The sequence below is a fragment of the Sitophilus oryzae genome, unplaced genomic scaffold (genome assembly GCF_002938485.1).
Source record: "Sitophilus oryzae breed Bouriz unplaced genomic scaffold, Soryzae_2.0 scaffold_149_pilon_pilon, whole genome shotgun sequence".
In the NCBI taxonomy this organism is placed as follows: Eukaryota; Metazoa; Arthropoda; class Insecta; order Coleoptera; family Curculionidae; genus Sitophilus; species Sitophilus oryzae.
This window is the reverse complement of record NW_022146169.1, coordinates 690,208-708,668: the sequence shown is the minus strand read 5'-3', so window position 1 is coordinate 708,668 and position 18,461 is coordinate 690,208. Positions and strand designations below refer to the sequence as shown.

The 18,461-nt window shown below is 32.2% G+C and overlaps 1 protein-coding gene across 2 annotated transcripts in view; it reads left to right on the top strand.

The window, feature by feature from the left end:
• LOC115877992 (huntingtin) overlaps positions 1-18,461 on the top strand; it is a 52,534-nt gene that overhangs the window by 32,218 nt on the left and 1,855 nt on the right. Inside the window, exons 25-32 of one of the 2 annotated variants that reach the window (XM_030894346.1) lie at positions 430-1,169; positions 3,217-3,471; positions 3,669-3,987; positions 8,671-8,871; positions 8,932-9,324; positions 9,660-9,798; positions 12,158-12,427; positions 12,461-12,555. In XM_030894346.1, coding sequence (XP_030750206.1) covers positions 430-1,169; positions 3,217-3,471; positions 3,669-3,987; positions 8,671-8,871; positions 8,932-9,324; positions 9,660-9,798; positions 12,158-12,427; positions 12,461-12,471 — 2,328 coding nt within the window. In that variant the 3' untranslated portion in view covers positions 12,472-12,555. Of the gene's footprint in view, positions 1-429; positions 1,170-3,216; positions 3,472-3,668; positions 3,988-8,670; positions 8,872-8,931; positions 9,325-9,659; positions 9,799-12,157; positions 12,428-12,460; positions 12,556-18,461 lie in introns of those variants that run through there. The other variant, XM_030894345.1, reaches the window with a different exon arrangement.

The following is an 18,461-nucleotide window of genomic DNA, read 5'->3' as shown; positions in this document are numbered from 1 at the left end:
CTTTTTGTTTCATGCCAGTACAAAAATGTATTGGATATTTTTATTAGCAAAAGACTATTAAACTTAATACGTTGAAATATTTAGGTATGTGTTAATAAAGGCCAGTAGTTATTGTTAAATTTTAACCAGTGATGATATATAGAGATTCAGTCTGTTATTTATATACAGGTTGTTAATTTGTTTATTACTCGCGGAAAGAGCTTTATGGTTGAAATATGGCAACCTCGGCCCGCTCGTCGAGAGACGACGCGACGGGACGAGTCGGCAGCTTAGCTTAGTACTCATTTGGAATGTGGGCAGTGTTGCCATTCTGTTCCCCAATAAGTAACCGTCCAGTTAACAATCTGTATAAGTAATTCTTTAGTGGGTGCTTGGATTCTAGTGGCGCTTTATGTAAATGATATAATAAGTAAAATATATTATTTTTAGGTATTCAAAATTGTGGAGCCACATAGTTCATACGCCAAACAGATATTAGAATCGTTTAATGAAGATAATTTTGCAGCGCTGCTTTTCGACTTGAACGCATCTTTAACAATTTTAATGAGATCATTGTCCGATCTTCCTACACTACAATTATCCGATATCGACGCCGAGAATATCGCCAAGTTTGCCGTTTTGTCTTTAGAATATCTCAGATTCGTTATCAGTAAAGACGAATCGGCTTTAAATATAAATTGCCTGGACGTGATCATTACTTCTTCCAATGAAATACTCAAGCAATCTCAATTTTCCAATTACTTAGGATTAGATAACAATATTTCTTGGCTGTGTTCCGCTATAGACGTCCTGTATTATATAGTTACATACCTGTTAAGACACGAAGAACCTCTGCCATCGATAGAAACAAACTTAGTACGATCAGATACAGAAAATAGTGAGACCAAAGAAGCCCGGGATGCTTGTCACTCTATATACACCCTGATACAGTGGCTTTATAAGACTCAAAGTTCAGATATAAACATACCCAGGTTTCTGTTCGAGCCGTTACGAAGTTTAGTGGTTTCGTTGTCTCGCTTACCCCTAGTTAATTCGTATAATCTTGTTCCTTCTAGAGTGTGGAAGTTAGGTTGGGAGCCGACGATGACGGGCAGGTTTTCGACACAAGTACCAGCGATACCAATTGATATGTTACAAGAAATCGATGTGTTTGAAGAGTATCTTTTTAGGTAATATAATAGATACATAATATTTAATAGATCATAAGAGAATAATAGTTGGGATTTATTTTTGGTTTTAGGCCAGCAATTTAAAACATAATAATTAAAAGTTGTTTTTATTTCTTACGTACGTTTCGACCATTCTTAGGTCTTCTTCAGAAAATTATAATTATTATCTAGAAACACAATTCAATTTTAAAAATACAATTAAATAATACTTTAAAAAAAACCTTACCAAATACATATACAGTACGTCTGTCCGTTCTGTAGCTACGGGGTATCCGTGAGAGGAGAAACGATATTCTCTCGATGTTTTTCGTAAAAAATTAGACGACGCGTCCCATCAATAAAAATTCGACAAATTTGCAAGTAGCCAATAAAATGAGCGGGCGGAGCGATTTGGGGTGGCGTACTCGTCAAGTCGACGTATAAAATATATTGCTGTTTATTTAAATGTTTTTTGTCCGCATTCCTTTCATAGACACAGATCCAGCAAACGTACTGTACACATAACAATATAAAATCATTATAAAATTTAATTAAGTATTACACATAACATATTAAAAAACAAACAACCAAATTACTAGTACATGTCAGACTCTAAAATAAATATTATAATATTGAAATATACAGCTTGTTTAGATACTGAACGTCTTTTTTGTCATTAATAGAATGTGAGTTTTTCTGTATTTCGATCATTTCACGGGATTCCCTTTTCTTTTGGCTTACTTCTGTTAATAATATTTTGGTCTCGTTAAAATTAAAAGAGTGCTTTTCCTTCAGTTCATGGTTTGTTAGGGCGCGGGCGGTTTGATTTTTTTTGTCATATTTGTGCCCTTTTATCCTGCTTTCTAAGTATTGGCTAGTTTGTCCAATATATACCGAATCGCAATCATTACATGGAATCTGATAAACGATGTTACTTTTTTTGTTTTTTGGTGTTTTAGTTTTTAATTTGCTAAAGATTTGTCCTATTACATTGTTACCTCGATGACATAGAGTTATGTTATGTTGTTTGAATACGTTACTTAGTTGGTGTGACAATCCACTGATGTATGGCAAAGATATGAATTTATTTTTTTTGGCTTTATTTTTGTTTATAATATTCCCGGAGTTGTAAAATTTATTAATTCTATTTTTAAAAATGTTTTCTATAAGTTTATTTGGGTAATTGTTTTTCTTTAAAGCTGTTTTCGCTTTGTTTATAGCTTTTTTTCTATACTCGGGATCGGATAAACTTATTGCTCGGTCTGCTAAGCCTATTACAACAGATTTTTTCTGTGACATCTGGATGGTTTGAATTGAAATTTAGATATCTTGAAGACCATGTCTCTTTTGTGAACCATTCTGTCCTTAGTATTCCATTTTTATTGTGAATTGTCACGTCTAAAACGTTGATCTTTGATTCGACCACTACTTCCATTGTAAAATTGATGTTGCTGTTGTATTCGTTAAATTTATCTAGAATTCTGTCCATATAATCTGTTGGTAATCATCAACATTTCTGAAAAAGAACGGAATACGAATGTCTAGTTTTTCCAATACACTTTCTTCTAAATCCTCCATTACTATCTGAGCCAGTGAATAATATCTACACTACTTTTCTACAGACTGGTTCAATAATTGAGAACATTTTTAGGAAAACCAAAGAATTAGGAAAATTATTAAAATTAAAAATAATTTCCATTTTCTTATAGTCACTTTTTCTCCACTGCAAAATACAGAGTGTTCCTTAATAACATGTTAATATTGAAAGTAGTGATTCTTGTACCTATTCTCTAAGAATAAACCTCATCTGAATGTTTATCCTTAACAGAGGACCTAATTTACCTCTATTTTCCTTGGCCGATTTACAGCCGACGTCCTTTATTATTGGACCGCCCTATACAAAAAATTTTGATGCATCAAAGCAGTGAAAATCTATTTCCGGAACTTGTTTCAGTCTCCAATGTTTCTAAATCCCAATTTACCATAATATAATTTTAATATTCAGTTTAAAAATCACTGTACTGAGGACAACTGTTTTTATTTTCACATATGCACATATAATTTTCAGAGTAAATCTACTGGGCTGGACGACACGACAGCAATTTGAAGAGACTTGGATGAGTTTCCTTAGCGTTTTATGGACGCCTCTCGATAGCGTCGACTCTGTAGATATGAGTAATACTTTACACGCTTCCAGTTTAGCCATTAAAGCTATCACGGTTTTGCTGTTGCAAACAATGAGCTACCCAGTATTAGGAAACAAGAATGTATCGGAAATATTGCACGTGTCAAGGAATTCACGTATACCGGATACAACTATAAGGTAGTACTAGAAAAAATTTTGGGACTACACAAGATTAATTTATAAAATAATCAAATCATAATTATTTTTTTGATCCCAGAATGTTTTACAGATAAATGATATACAAAAATGTAATGCTCTTTTATGATTAACAAATAAAATAGAATTAGTTACACAAAATATAATTACAATCTTAATACTATTATTGTATTTTGTAGTATAAGGAAATTAAAATTGGTTCAAAATCACATTGAACACAAATTCAAGGAATTATCTAGTCGATGTGGAGCAATAGAAATCCGAAACGTTTTTAGCAATAAAAATTTTGAAAAAGTTAATTCACAATACTCGTATGGCCAGGTGTCCATTAAATATTTTCTCACAGCTACAAATCCAGAAGAACAAACTAATAGTAATAACTCGCACGCCTATGATGTTTATAAAAAGAGAAAGAAATTACTGGATGAAAGTGGTTTAGACATAAATTCTTGTTTACAATTTTTATTGGACTATTATACACAACTTATGAGAACTGAGGTTAGTAAAAAGAAGCATTTTAGGACATAAGTTTATACGAACTAGGCCAGTAAGCGAGGATAAAATTAGGGTATTACCACAGATTAGGTATCCTATAAGTATACATATAAAAATCTTGTCCCTAATTCGTGGTACGAAAATTGTTTTTTATGACGATGTGCAAACGAGTCAAATTTCCTGTGCGCAAAAATAAACTCGCGTAAAATGACAATAAACAGCGTAATAGAGAGATATCGCTAAACCGAATAGCGCGCATGGACGTTAATAAGGCCAGGTGTTATATCCTTTACGTGAGGTTGTATTAACTCTCTTCATTTATAGTTATCGGATCGGAAAGAATTCTGATCGCGTCGCGTCCGCTATTTAAACTTAACCTAACTTTGAATTTAAAACTTTGAAATTGTTTTGTTTACTAGGTATTTTAAAACTAAAGGGCTAAAGTGCTTATTTCCAGTGCTTTATTGTTCAACGTCTGCCAATGGGTTTAGGACAACAAGCAACAAATTCTCTTAGAAGGGCTAAGTCGTCATCTGCTGTAAAGCTAAGACTCTTTATAGGTTCTTTAGTATTGGAAAAGGTGGAATCCATATTTTGGGCCATATTTATTTAATTAAAACTAATCCCAGCTACTTAAATATCAAATTACCTAATAAAACTAAAGCAATAATTCAAAACAATTCAAACATAACCCAAAATAAAAGATCTCGCCGGCCGGCTCCGGTTGTCAAATACACGCACATGCCCATTTAAGCAATTTTTAAACGTTATCAGAGGTTATTTAGAAAGAGCGCTTGGTGTAATTGATCCGCAAATTATGTCAGGCGGTAACGTTATTAGCGGGTGTTGCGTTGACTCGCGCATATCGTAACCATGATAAGGTACGCGTAAATACTGGATGACGCTATTCGGTTTTCCGATATCTCTCTAATAACTGTGCCGGTCAGGCGCTGTGCACAATTTTAGAGGCCATGCTATGTGCGCAAACTAGTCACCTAACTAGTGCCCGATTCCGAAAATTGGAACCACGAAAAACAATAAAGAAAATACAAAGATTATAATCTGTATAATATGTGGTATTACCTCCGAATTCTTGACACCCGCACCGATTAATGTGAAATTTTAACAGCGAATAGAGATATATCTAAGAAACAAAAGTTACATAGTAGCGATGTGTGCTTTGACCCTGGGGGTGAGTGTCACCCCTTCTCGGGAGTGAAAAATAAATCACCCATTTTAATTGGAAAAATCAATAAGGGGATCAATTCTAAGCAAAAAATATTCTATAACATTTTTACAGAAAATTAATATTTTCCGAGTTATTTAGGATTGAAAATGTTGATTTTTCATCTAAAAGCTGCATGTTTTTCTGCAATTTTTTATAAATAACTCGAAAACATTGCGTTTTGTCGCAAAACTCATAGAAAGCAAAAATGAAGCTTTTGGAATAACGAATCGATTCATTTTTTGCTGATTATCGTAGTGTAACAATAGCCGAGTTATCATTCTGTAAAGGTGGTTTTTTATTTTCCGAAAATTAAGTTGCAAACCTTTTACCGTAAAATAATGGCAAAAGAACACATTTTTCGAAGAAATTGAATATGACCGTTTTTAAAGTGCTTGAAAAGACGTTTTACATGCTTTTTTAAAAGGTCTTTTTAAGTTCGCAGCTCAAAAACTCGCGGAGTTATGATAAAAATAAAATGGTCACCTCATTTTTTCGGAAAAAAATTAACAACAAAATATATGACTAAAATCATAAAAATAAAAACTATCAATTTGTAGGAAATTACACGAGCTACAAATTAACCTCTATAGTTGAACAGTCCTGAACTCTTCATTTTTACGAGATTTTTGGGTTCAAGGCTCAAGAAGATGGTCCTTACACGCAAGTCAAACTAATAAACGTAATATCTACGAAATGAAGAGATCTACAGAAAAATTGAAAGAGCGCAAAAATATTGCAAAAAAAAGATATTCAATTTTATTCTGTTTTAATTTTAATTAATTTTATTTACATTTTTTACGTATCTTGCTTAGTTTTTGAGATATGTCAAAGCCAGCTATATTGTCTAACGACAAGCCGTGAAGTTAAAAAGGCAACGTCGCATATTTCAATTTAAGTGGTCCGGCATAACTTAACCTAACTTTTGTTTTCATGTTTCATGGTGGCGATCGACGAAATATGAGAAAATAAAGTTAACTAAACAAAGCGGATAGCGGTTTGACTTTGAAAGAAAAAACATTACACAAAACGGTTTCCACAGATAGCTTTGATAAAAATAGTTTTTAAATAGATTTAGGAGATAGAGTTATAGGAGAAATGAATAAAAAAGAGACCACACAAGAATTACAAAAAAACATATTTTATTTTTATTATATACATATTCCAATAATAAATTATTATTACTGGATACAAAATACTTAAAATAACTATTATCTACCTAGTACATTACAACAATTTAGGTACGTAAGTACCTAACCTACGAGGGGTGAATCACCTTGGAATTTTGTATTTAATACCTAGGCAAAAATAAATAGTATATTTAGTGGTGTTAATGACTGTTGCGAATCGGTAATTATTGATTTTATAAAAAACGATAATTTACTATAAGTAGGTACAATATTTTAAAAGTGAAATCAATTGTAGAATACTTAAATTTTCAGAATCCTGATACAAATTTACAGCTTTTTGAACATTTGCGTATGCTTTGTCTACATAGTACTCACATTCTTTCGGTACCTGCCTTGAAAACCTGTATCTAGCAAGTAGATTGTCCAGTTGTGACCATCGGCTCAGTTTCTTGTCCTCAGGTAGAATCCATCTCAGCTCACATACTGTTAGTTCACAGTTTCCTATAAATACTTGTACAGTAAATGTACTGTCAGTAACGATACTCGACGCAACATTAACACTATCTTCACTGTCTAAGTCATCAATACACACATTCAGCTGAAAAAAATAAACTTTCCCATCCTTAACTTTAAAATTTCACAGTCCCAAACACACTTTTGATTCAAAAGTTTCAAGAAATTCAGCAAAAGTATTTATTTTGTCACTTTTCAAGAAATTTTCTGTTTCCTGTTGATATTTTCCTAAATTTCTCTTCCTTCTTATTTCAGGGTCAGCTCGAGAACTTGTTAGAGGTTTTGACAAGTATTTGGGTTGATTAGGAAAAATGTGCGGCACTGCACCTTCACATAATCTTGGCCTTTTGAGTGGGAATTCGCCCAAAACCCCTTCTTTATTTTTATAGGTTTCAACTCTTATTATCTCGGATTTTTCAAAATGTTTCTCGCAAACTACAGAACTATTGGAGAATTTAAAATTGTCCCTATGGATTGACCGGATCCATTCATGTCGAATATGTTGCTCTTTTGGAAAAGAAAATGTGGTTTTCATTCCTTCATGTTACAAAGCACTGGCATAATTTGAGGTACAGCCAGGAACGCAGCAATATCTAGGCATCTAAAATTAATCATATTTTTATCAAATATGAATAACGAACACTTTTTATGAAGCAAGATTACAGAATACAAAATGTTTAAATTATTCAACCAACTCACCTCGAGTTTTTACGTGGTTTTTACTTGTTTACACCTCGTAATTTGGGGAAAATCGATAAGAATCTAACCACAGAATTCGTAACCAGCGGACTAAACAACATGTTGCCGGATTGCGTACTTCACGGCTTGTCGTTAGACAATATAGATGGCTTTGGATATGTCAAAAAATTAAAATTTTTAAAAAATAAAAAATAAAAATTTTCATTATTTTCAACTTTTTTCCAAATATAGGCATTCTAAACTAGTAGTTAGTACCTAAATATAGCCAAATGAACATGTATTACGCTTAGTTTTTATTTTTATAATTTTGGTCATAGATTTTGTTGTTGATTTTTTTCAGAAAAAATGAGGTGGCCATTCTATTTTTATCATAACTCCGCGAGTTTTTGAGTTACGAACTTTTTTAAAAAAGCATTTAAAAGGTCTTTTCAATCACTTTCAACGGCCATGTTCATTTTCTTTGAAAAATGTGTTCTTTCGCCATTATTTTACGGTAAAATGTTGCAATTTAGTTTTCGAAAAATAAAAAATCACATTTACAGAGTGGTAACTCGGTTATTATTACACCTACGGTAATCAGCAAAGAATGAATCATTTAGTTATTCCAAAAGCTTCATTTCTTATTTATATCAGTTTGGCGATAAACCGCCAGGTTTTCGAGTTATTTATAAAAAATGACAGAAAAATATGCAGTTTTTAAATGAAAAATCATCATATTCAATCCTAAATAACTAGGAAAATATTAATTTTCTGAAAAAATGTTATAAAACATTTTTAGCTTAGAATTCATCTTTATTGATTTTTGCAATTAAAATGGGTGATTTATTTTTCACCCCCGAGAAGGGGTGACACTCACCCCCTGGGTGAAAGCACACATCGCTACTATGTAACTTTTGTTTCTTACATATATCTCTATTCACTGTTAAAATTTCACGTCAATCGGTGCAGGAGTTCAGAATTCAGACCCTAAAATCCTCGCTTACTGGCCTAAACATTTTACATAATTTTATGTGCAAAATATGCTGCCGAAGTTTCCGGAATACAGTTCGAACCACCCTGTATTTATTAATATTGAAAAATAATGGAGGAAATAATTAAGACCATTTTTTTGTATTTTAGTCTACAGTTACTGATCTCAGAATTCTCCACGAAACAGTGCGCTCCACTCTGTTCATTTCCGACTTATTTACCGACAAGGCACAGTTTAGCTGGATGTTAGAAATGTTTATGGAGCTGGCAAAAACTCACGTTGTCGAAGACGAACTCATCCATCAGTATCTCATCGTCGGTATTTGTAAAGCTGTCGCCGTCCTAACACCCGTACGTTATCAATAACATTCACATAAAAAACATCATTTAATAATACTTCAAATTTTACAGGAGATAGAAATTTTCGAACAAACCAAAAAACTCCTAGTCCAATTTCTGAAGAGTCCTTTCCTTTCTGCAAGAATCTCTTGTCTATATGGTATCTTATATATTCTAGAAGGATGTATTCTTAGTAACACGACGATTGGTGGAATTTCCGAAGAACTACAGTTGATATTACCCTGTGCGGTGGAGTACGTTCAGCAGCATTTAAATGCATCAAACGTAGTGTTGAAGAAATGCCAGGAGCACACCATGCTGGTGTGGTCGTTGACGTTTTATTTGATAGAAAACATTGAGGAAGTACACATGGAGGCCAATTTCGTCGTTAATACAATGAACAGTGCTTTAACGGCGATACAAAATAAGTCAGTAGGAAATCGAGTTCAAACCGAAATTATAAAGGTAACGTGAAATTAAAATATCCATATGTATATCAATATTTTTAAACTTAACTTGCAAATATGAAACCAATGACTTGTATCGACATTAATAAAAACAAATAATTGTTATACATTGTGGTATTGTTTAATAATAAAACAATATGTATTATCTTCATCACTGCTAGGAGCAAACAAAAATGTAAACATTAATCGTTTAAACGTGTACGAATAATCTACGAATATATTTTCTTAAAAAGTTGAAGACTATTAGTATTACAAGTATAACACCAATTGAAATGGACCAACAAAATACTAACTCTCTGTATTACTTTCATGTCGATAATATTTTCTTTGTAGAGCTTAGAAAGACTTTTACTAATAAAGCCTGATAAATTTGGCAAGAACATTCAAAAACTAGCTTTGGAAAAAATGAGGGACGAAAATCCGTCAATAACGATTTTGGGAATTCAATTACTTATTACCTATATGTATGTTGGTAAGTATAGAAATAGTATGTTCTTAGTTTCAGTTCTCTTAAAGTTAAATTGGTATTTTTAGTACTAGTATTTGATCGATGAATTATTTATGTTGAACTTTAATTATAATCAAGAATGTTTTAATATATGCTAAACATTATACCGGGCTGGGAACTGTTACTTTTGGATCGGTATTTACATGAATGGAAGTAAATCGCATAGGGATCTTATTAAGTCGGAGTGAGAGAAATGCGACGGAGTGCTGTTGCGGCGTTGCCGGTACGCCTTGCCCTATCAAGTAAAGTAACATCACGATCGCAAACCGTTTATTTTTAAAAGCCTTTTTTTTTCGAAAAGATAACTAGATAATATCATTACAGATGTTTCTGAGCATCTGCAATCGAATTATAAGGATATCGTTAGGGTGTCATTTTTTATAACGAGAAAACGCCAGTAATCGCGATAATTCAAAAACTCAACTTTTTAACACATAACACGCCATAACTCCTAACCTTACTGTTTAACCTATTTATCAATGATATTGTGTCGAGTGTTAGTAATTCCTCCTGCTTGTTGTTCGCCGACGATATGAAAATTTATAATAGTTTCTAATATTAATGATTGCCAACTTTTGCAGAGAGATTTAGATAGAATGGGTGACTGGTGTAAGGTGAACAGCCTTTCCTTAAACGCTAGTAAATGTTCAGTTATAAGTTTTTCCAAAAAAAGATCACCAGGGATTCTCTTTGATTATGATTTGAATCATGTTCATTTGACACGGGTGGTTTTGGTCAAGGACTTGGGTATAAGCTTTGTTCTCTTTCTTTTAATGAACACATTAATATAATTGCTAATAAAGCTTTAAAAACACTGGGTTTTGTATTGAGAAACTGTAAAGACTTGTCGGTATGGGCTTTGCAGATAGTATATTGCTCATTGGTAAGATCAATTTTAAAATATGCATCTGTTATATGGAATCCTCAATACGATGTATCTAGGAAAACAATAGAAAGGGTTCAAATAGAAGTTTGTAAGGTATTGCGCTTTCAGACTCAATCAAGAATATAGTTACATTATCAACTTAGACCAATTAAATTTAGAGACTCTGGACAAAAGGAGATTAATCTATGATCTTTCTTTTTTTATAAGATTGTTAATGGCGCATATGACTGTCCTGAGATACTTAGACAAATTTATTTCAAAGTTTCATTTAGGCCATTGAGAATTAATGATTTGTTCTTTATTCCTTTGCATGGCACTAATTATGGAAAGCACTCTCCAATTCCAAGGGCACTTAATTCTCTGAACAAGTTTCATGATGTTGACATTTTTAATGACTCTTACTGGCAAAGATATTTAAACTCGGTTAGGTTAGGTTGTAAATATATTTGCTTACTGGGCATTTAGGAGGAAGATTAGAAATGGGAGTGATGATTGATGGGTGTGTTGATTCTTCTTTTTACTGTACCGTTCTTCTCTTATAAGTGTTTATTGTTTTTTTTTGTATTATTTTTTTAATGTTTTTAAGTATCTTTATACAATGTGAAAGAAAAAGAAGACATATTTTTTTAATATTGTTTTGTAAATTTTGTAATATAATGGGGTTTTCCGTAAATAAATAAATAAATAAATAAACTTAAGAACTACTTTAGATATTGAAACTTTTTTTTATTGAAGATCGGATCTTTTACAATATGTTTACATAAGAAAAATTCGATAAGGTTGTTTTTTCCATTCAAAAATTACTTTTAGAGCATAGCAATTTTCAGCAATCGTGTAATTTGTTTTATTGATAAAGATTTTCATATACTATCTACGAAGAAAAAACAGCAAAAATATTAAGCATGTTTTTGAAAAAACTACAATCAATTATATGTATGATCGATAAAAAAAACGGCGTCACTGATAACTATGAAATGAAGATCGCTGTCATTTTATATGTAAAATCATATAGGGATGTTCATTTCCAGGCCAACTGGACGCCGTTTTTTTTCGATCATACGGTATAAGATAGAAAATATGTGAGAGACCAAATGTTGAAACGTAGCATTGTAGTAGCTGACCTATATGAAATAGTTATAATAAACAATAAAACACCAATAATGTAGTAAGGCAGGTGGTAGTTAGCTGGATCTGTGTAATAAAAAAGACCAATCAGATAAAATACCGTATCATCGAAAAAAACGGCGTCGAGTTGGCTGGAAAATGACGATCGATGTAATTTCCCATATAAACTGTTAAACACATATATCAGTAGCTCTAAAAGAACTTTAGTACTGTATAGATATACATATTTTGCTTCAGTACTAAATACTGCCAAAACTATAGGAATTCTAACAAAAAGAATCTTGTTTTGTATAATCCCTGATGTTTTTTCAGATTGTTGGGAACATTTGGAAAAACTAGAACCAGACAGCGAACAATCCAGTCCCGACCATTTAGTGCAAACGATAGAAAAACTTTCTGCTATTTTCGAAAGGATTAAGAAAAGTTACGCACTAGAAGTCGAGGTTTTGTGCTCGATACTACCGATGATCTTAAAGGATTTCTTTTCCCCTTCCGATATACTCACTAAGGTTATTGGAGAGTTTTTGTCACCTCAGCAGCCATACTTGAAGTTAATGAGTGGAGTAGTATTTCAGGTAAGGAGAACAAACAGGGACCTATGTTTTCGTATAATATACAAAATTTGAATGCATTAAGGCGTAGATTGACTTGAGGCCGAGCGTTAGTTTAATGAAGTTGGCATTTTCTCTACTTGTGTACGGGGTGGGACAAATTCGACGCTTTTAAAGGGAAACACCATTTTCTATAGGAGATAGACGAAAACTAATATCGGTGTCTGGAGCTCAATTTTTATCAAAAATATGATGGTGAAAACCGCACGTGTATATCTATTACCGTTTATGAGTTACGGGGTGTTTTTCAAAAATGTGCATTTTTAACAAGTCGCTGTAACTTTTTTGCTATGGAAAATGTTGTATTTTTATGAAAACATTTCCAAAGCACCTTTTTACGTAGAATTTAATGGTTTAAGTATAATGTTTTTAAAATTAAGAATTTAAGAATTATCAACAGAAAATTTGATTTTTTATATGGGATACCCTGTATATTTTTAATTCATTGAAAATAATTTAAAATTACCTATCCAAAAATATAACATACTTGTGTTGTACTCGAGATATAGAGTTTTTAAAAATTCGCCCACTTTGAATAAGTAGGCTTTGAACCGCGCCGGCTGTAATGCAAAAAAAATTGCCGTGAGCAGCAATTAAAACGAAAATAATACTTGCAATGAGAGATTTAGAATTTTATAACAATTTAAACTATATTCAACAACATCAACACATATAAACTAGCGATGGGAACTATCGAATGAATTAGACTATCGAATGGTTACTGAATGAATGATTTCAACTATCGAATGGTTTTATTCGAATAAAATCATTCATTCATTTGTATACTAAAGCATATGTGACAACCTCGCCGTGCGACTAAATGGTTATCGTTGAGCCACGACTATCGAATGCTTTTGATAAATGATATTTAGTATTCGTTTGATTTTTGTGTGCGTGAGTGCATTATTAGTTCTTCCAAATTTTTATAACTCGCCTTATAAATACTGTGCTATTTTTGCGTTTATTAAAATATTTAAAATACTAAAATAGTAGTTTTTTTTTAATTGACGATTGTGTGCATGGTCAGGTGGTCAAAAATTTTCCGAAAATTTGTGTGATTTTCCGTAGCCCGATCTTTCAATTATTTTATTTTATATGGTATATGGTCTATTTTTAATGGGAAATTTTGAGAAGTAGCAATTTTTAAGAGAGATGAGATGAACTTAGAATTAATTTTAAAAATACATATTTGTATTTTAGATGTTTTAATAATATGAATTAGTTGAACTTAATAATCATATTTAAGTAATGTAGTTAAGTAAATATATAGTTATCGAACTCAAACTATGGGATGAGAAAATTAAATTGAAAGTTTTACACGTGCCAATTTAAAAAAAAGCTAACGATGTTTGTATTTTGTTTATGCTAATTTTCTTACGTGTATTTTTTTGCGAAGAAATATTTCATTTATTTTTTAAACTAAATGCCAGTAAAAGTAAATATTATTTTTAAATAGTAAATATAAAGTAGCTAATATAAATAATTTTGATTTCTAATTTTTTATTTATATTTTCCTTCCATTACACTGCATGCTTAGAAAATTAATAAATGTTTATATTTCATGATTTTAAAGTTTGTTGTTAATATAACAAATTAGTTCTGTAATTATTATTATTTAATAAACCAAAACGTTGCCAAAAAATTTAAAGACTATATTATTTTTAAATAGGATCTAATATAAATAATTTTGACATCTAATTTGTTGTTTATATTTTGCTACTACGTAAAAAACTGTTTATATTAAATTATTTTAAATTTTGTTGTCAATAGATATAACAAATTATTACTGTTATTATTATTTTTTATTAAACCAGTCTTTGCTTAAAAACATTAAAAATCATTTTCCTACATCCAAAATAACAAGTATTATTGCAGTGTAACAACAGAATATTAATAAAAAAAATGCAAAATATATAAACATACTATCCCTAACTAACTAAAGCCAAACAATAATATTCTTTGCTAATATCAACTAATACCAATATATGGCAACAGCGCCCTTCATAATGTATTTTCTGTGTAAATACTAGCACCTCAATAAAAAAAATAATGTGTCCTTATCTTTATATGACTCCGCAAAAAATCAAAGATGCCGGCTTCTTTCATAGCATTGCTGTCGGGTTTCTCGGAAAGAAACCTACGTCGCCGGGCGACAACTAAACTCCAGTTAATATTTTATTATAATCGATCCTGACGAATAAATGAATTTCATAAATGAATGAATTTTATAAATGAATGGTTTTTGCTGCCGAATTACTAGAATACAATATTTCAAGGCAGATGACGCATCTATTCGATAATTTTTATTCGAATAGTTTTCAACGAATGTTTTCTTATTAGCTATCGAATTATTCGAATGAATTGCAACTATCGAATGTTTCGATAGTATTCATTCGATAGTTCCCACTACTAATATAAACTATATCTAATAACAATAAAAATTAATAGCAAATGATGAAATCTCAAAGCATGAGATTTTGCTACAGATGTTCGACATGTCAACCGTCTTCTGTTATGGACAGACGGGACCGTTTTTGAACATTTCTCGCGGAATTCATTAACTCAATAGAGGTGAAAGATACCCTCGCATAACCGCTAATTAGTTGTAATTCTTGTCTAGATTATACAGGCAATTTAAAAATAAGAACCTTTATTCTTTTCCAAAGATACAAATCCATAGGCACTAGGCACCAAAGTCCAGCGGCCTCGACGGCCAACGGCTGGGATCTTGGTTAGATAATCAATTATTATTCTCGAAATTGACTGCAAAAGTTAGCCGATAACTTCACCGTTCTGAGGCGGAGCCTCGTCTTGCTGGAAAAATATGTTTTCGAGTTCCATTAGGGGCAGATCATCAATAAGGGGTCCAAGGCCTACTAGTTAAAAGTGGCGAACTTTTAAAAATTCTGTATTTCGAAGATGATTATAATAAAATATCAAGTGTGCTATATTTTTGGAAAGGTAATTTTAAGTTCTTTTCATTTAATTAAAAATATACAAGGCGTCCCAAATAAAAAATCAATTTTTCTGTTGACAACTCTTAAATTATTAATTTAAAAAGAAATAGTAATAAATAATAATTAAGTAATAAATATACTTAAACCATTAAATTCTACGTAAAAAGGTGCTTTGGAAATGTTCTCATAAAAATAGAAAATTTTCCATAGCAAAAAATTTTTTGAAAACACCCCGTAACTCCGAAACGGTAACAGATATCGATGTGCGGTTTTCACCATCATGTTTTTGATAAAAATTGAGCTCCAGATACCGATATTAGTTTTCATCTATCTCCTATAGAAAAGGGTGTTTCCCTTTAACAGCGTCGAATTTGACCCACCCTGTACATTGTAATATTTTGCATAATGTAGTGACTATGTGACTGTCAAATTGTATATAAAAATAATCAAATTACTCCAGGCTGTCTGGCACTACCACAGTGTTAAATACTTCTGTACACAGGGTCCGGCAATAGTGCGTCGCGTCAGGCATCTGTAGCTCCTAGAATAAAAAACTTGGGAATTTTGTTAAGTGCAAATCTAAAGTATGTTTTAGAATGTATTTCAGAAGAAGTGTGAGTGGATCGGGATATTTTTTTTAATGGAACACCCTGTATATTGTTGCATTTTTCGCTTCCTTTCAGACCGCTTTACATAATCCTAAGATATGAGTAAATATATTTCGAGAGTTTCAGAGATATTAATAAATAAATAAAAATTATATTTTTTCAGGGTTTCTTAAAAAAAATATTACAAATACAAACTGAAATCAAAACTATATTAGGTATTTACTTTAGATGGTCTGTAATTACTTTGCTATGAATATGGTAATCGATCATACAGGATGTTCAAAATTCTATGCCAAACTTTCTAAAATATAAAATAATTTTTCTTCTTTTTTTTAATGGACACTGTCATTGTCACCCTGTATATTATTTTTTTAATAGATGGAGAATTAAGAAATGAACATTTTTTGTATTTTGAGTATTTCAAACTTTTTAATAGTTTCGCAGATATTTGCGGTTTTATATTTTATATGGCATTTTCCACAGTAAATTTTTATCGAAGCCACCCAATAATTTTTCTCTCGTATTTTACCATTGAGAAAGCCATATGAAATAATACTGCGTGTATCTGTGTATGCGAAACCATTAAAAGCATGTATGCGAAACCATTAAAAATTTTGAAATGCTTTAATAAATACACAAAATTGTTCATTTCTTAATTTTCCATTTAATAAAAAAAATAATATACAGGGTTCATTTAAAAAAACATGACGTTCCATTTAAAAAAAACAAAGAAAAATTATTTTATATTTTAGAAAGTTTGGCGTAGAATTTTGAACATCCTGTATGATTTAAGACTGCGATATTTATAGCAAAGTAAGTACAGACCATCTAAAGGAAACACCTAATATAGTTTTAATTTCAGGGCAGTTGTTGTATTCTTATTTTTTTTAAAGGCTGAAAAATATATATTTTTTACTTATTTATTAATATCTCTGGAACTATAGAAACATATTTACTCATATCTTAGGGTTATGTAAAGTCATCTGAAAGGAAACTAAAAATGCAATAATATACAGGGTGTTCCGTTTAAAAAAATAATTCTGATCCACTCACACTTTTTTGAGCCACCCTATAGAAGTTAAAATATTTTCCTGAAATACATCCTCATACGTACTTTAGGTTTACATCACTTAAAAAAAATTTCGAAGATTTTTATTCTAGTAGTTACAGATGCCCGACGCACTCTATCGACGCACGATATTGAAGAAAATCGACGCCTGTCGATTTTCTTCAATATCAAACCCGTAGTCCCACCCTGATGAAAGTGCAAACGTATTTAGATTTTTTTTTAGAATTTAGAATGATTGGGAGGGGGGTTAATCACAGCGACCTTACAGATCTATTGTGTCCCCCTTTCTTGAGTTATAACTCATCATACAGTCCCAGGGCTTTGACAAAAGCCAGTATCTGGGACGGTTTTATAGAGAGTAGTTCTCCATCTCCAATATCAGTCGTACCAAAGTTCATGACACGAATGGTTGTCGTCTCGGCGCACTCAGTGATGAGGTGTACTGGTGTTTCCCCAGTTTCCCCACAGAATCTGCATTCGTCGTTTCTTCTTAGTTTCAATCTACTGAGGTGTTCATTGAGGAGACAGTGTCCTGTTAAGAACCCCGTGACAATCCGAAGATTGTTCTTACTTAAACCCAGGAAGATGTGATTTTTCTTGATCGTAAGCCCTCAGAAACTTCTTCGAGTGTCTTAGACCGTTGCAAGATTCCCATTCCAGGTTGCGGATGGAATCTTCCAAGTTCTTGAGTTCCGCCTTGAGTTGGTTACCACTTGGAAAGCAGAACGGTTCTGGTCCAGTTAGTGGAGTGTTCGCTCCTTTTCTAGCTAGATCGTTTGCTTTTTCATTGCCTTCTATCCCTTGGTGAGCAGGCACCCAGAGTAGAAGGACTTTGTTTTCTTTGCCTAATTTATTCAGCTTCTCTATGCATTCTTTTACCAATTTCGAATTGATTGATACTGAGTTGATCGCCTTTAACGCTGCTTGGCTATCAGATAAGATGGCTATTTCTTGTTCCCGATAGTTCCTATCTAAGATAAGTTGTACGCATCTTTCGATAGCGTAGATTTCTGCCTGTAGGATGCTAGGGTAAGTGCCTATTGGTTCGGAGTATTTAGTTTTCGACCCAAATACTCCGATTCCTGTTCCCGTATTGGTTTTGGAAGCATCAGTATACCAAGTTATGGTATGGTCTTTTAACTGCTGGGCAGACGTTTCTCTCTTCCAATGCTTTTTATTGCTCAATACTACATTGAGATGTTTCTCAAAGTTGTACGTTCTTGGCATATCGTCCACTGGGAGTTGCAGGAGTGGTATTTCCTTTTTGAGGGTGTTCCAAGCCCCTGATCTGACAATTCTCCCATTACTGATTCCGTTAGTGATCATTCTAATCATTGTCGCATTGGCATATCTACCAATGACAATGTGCAG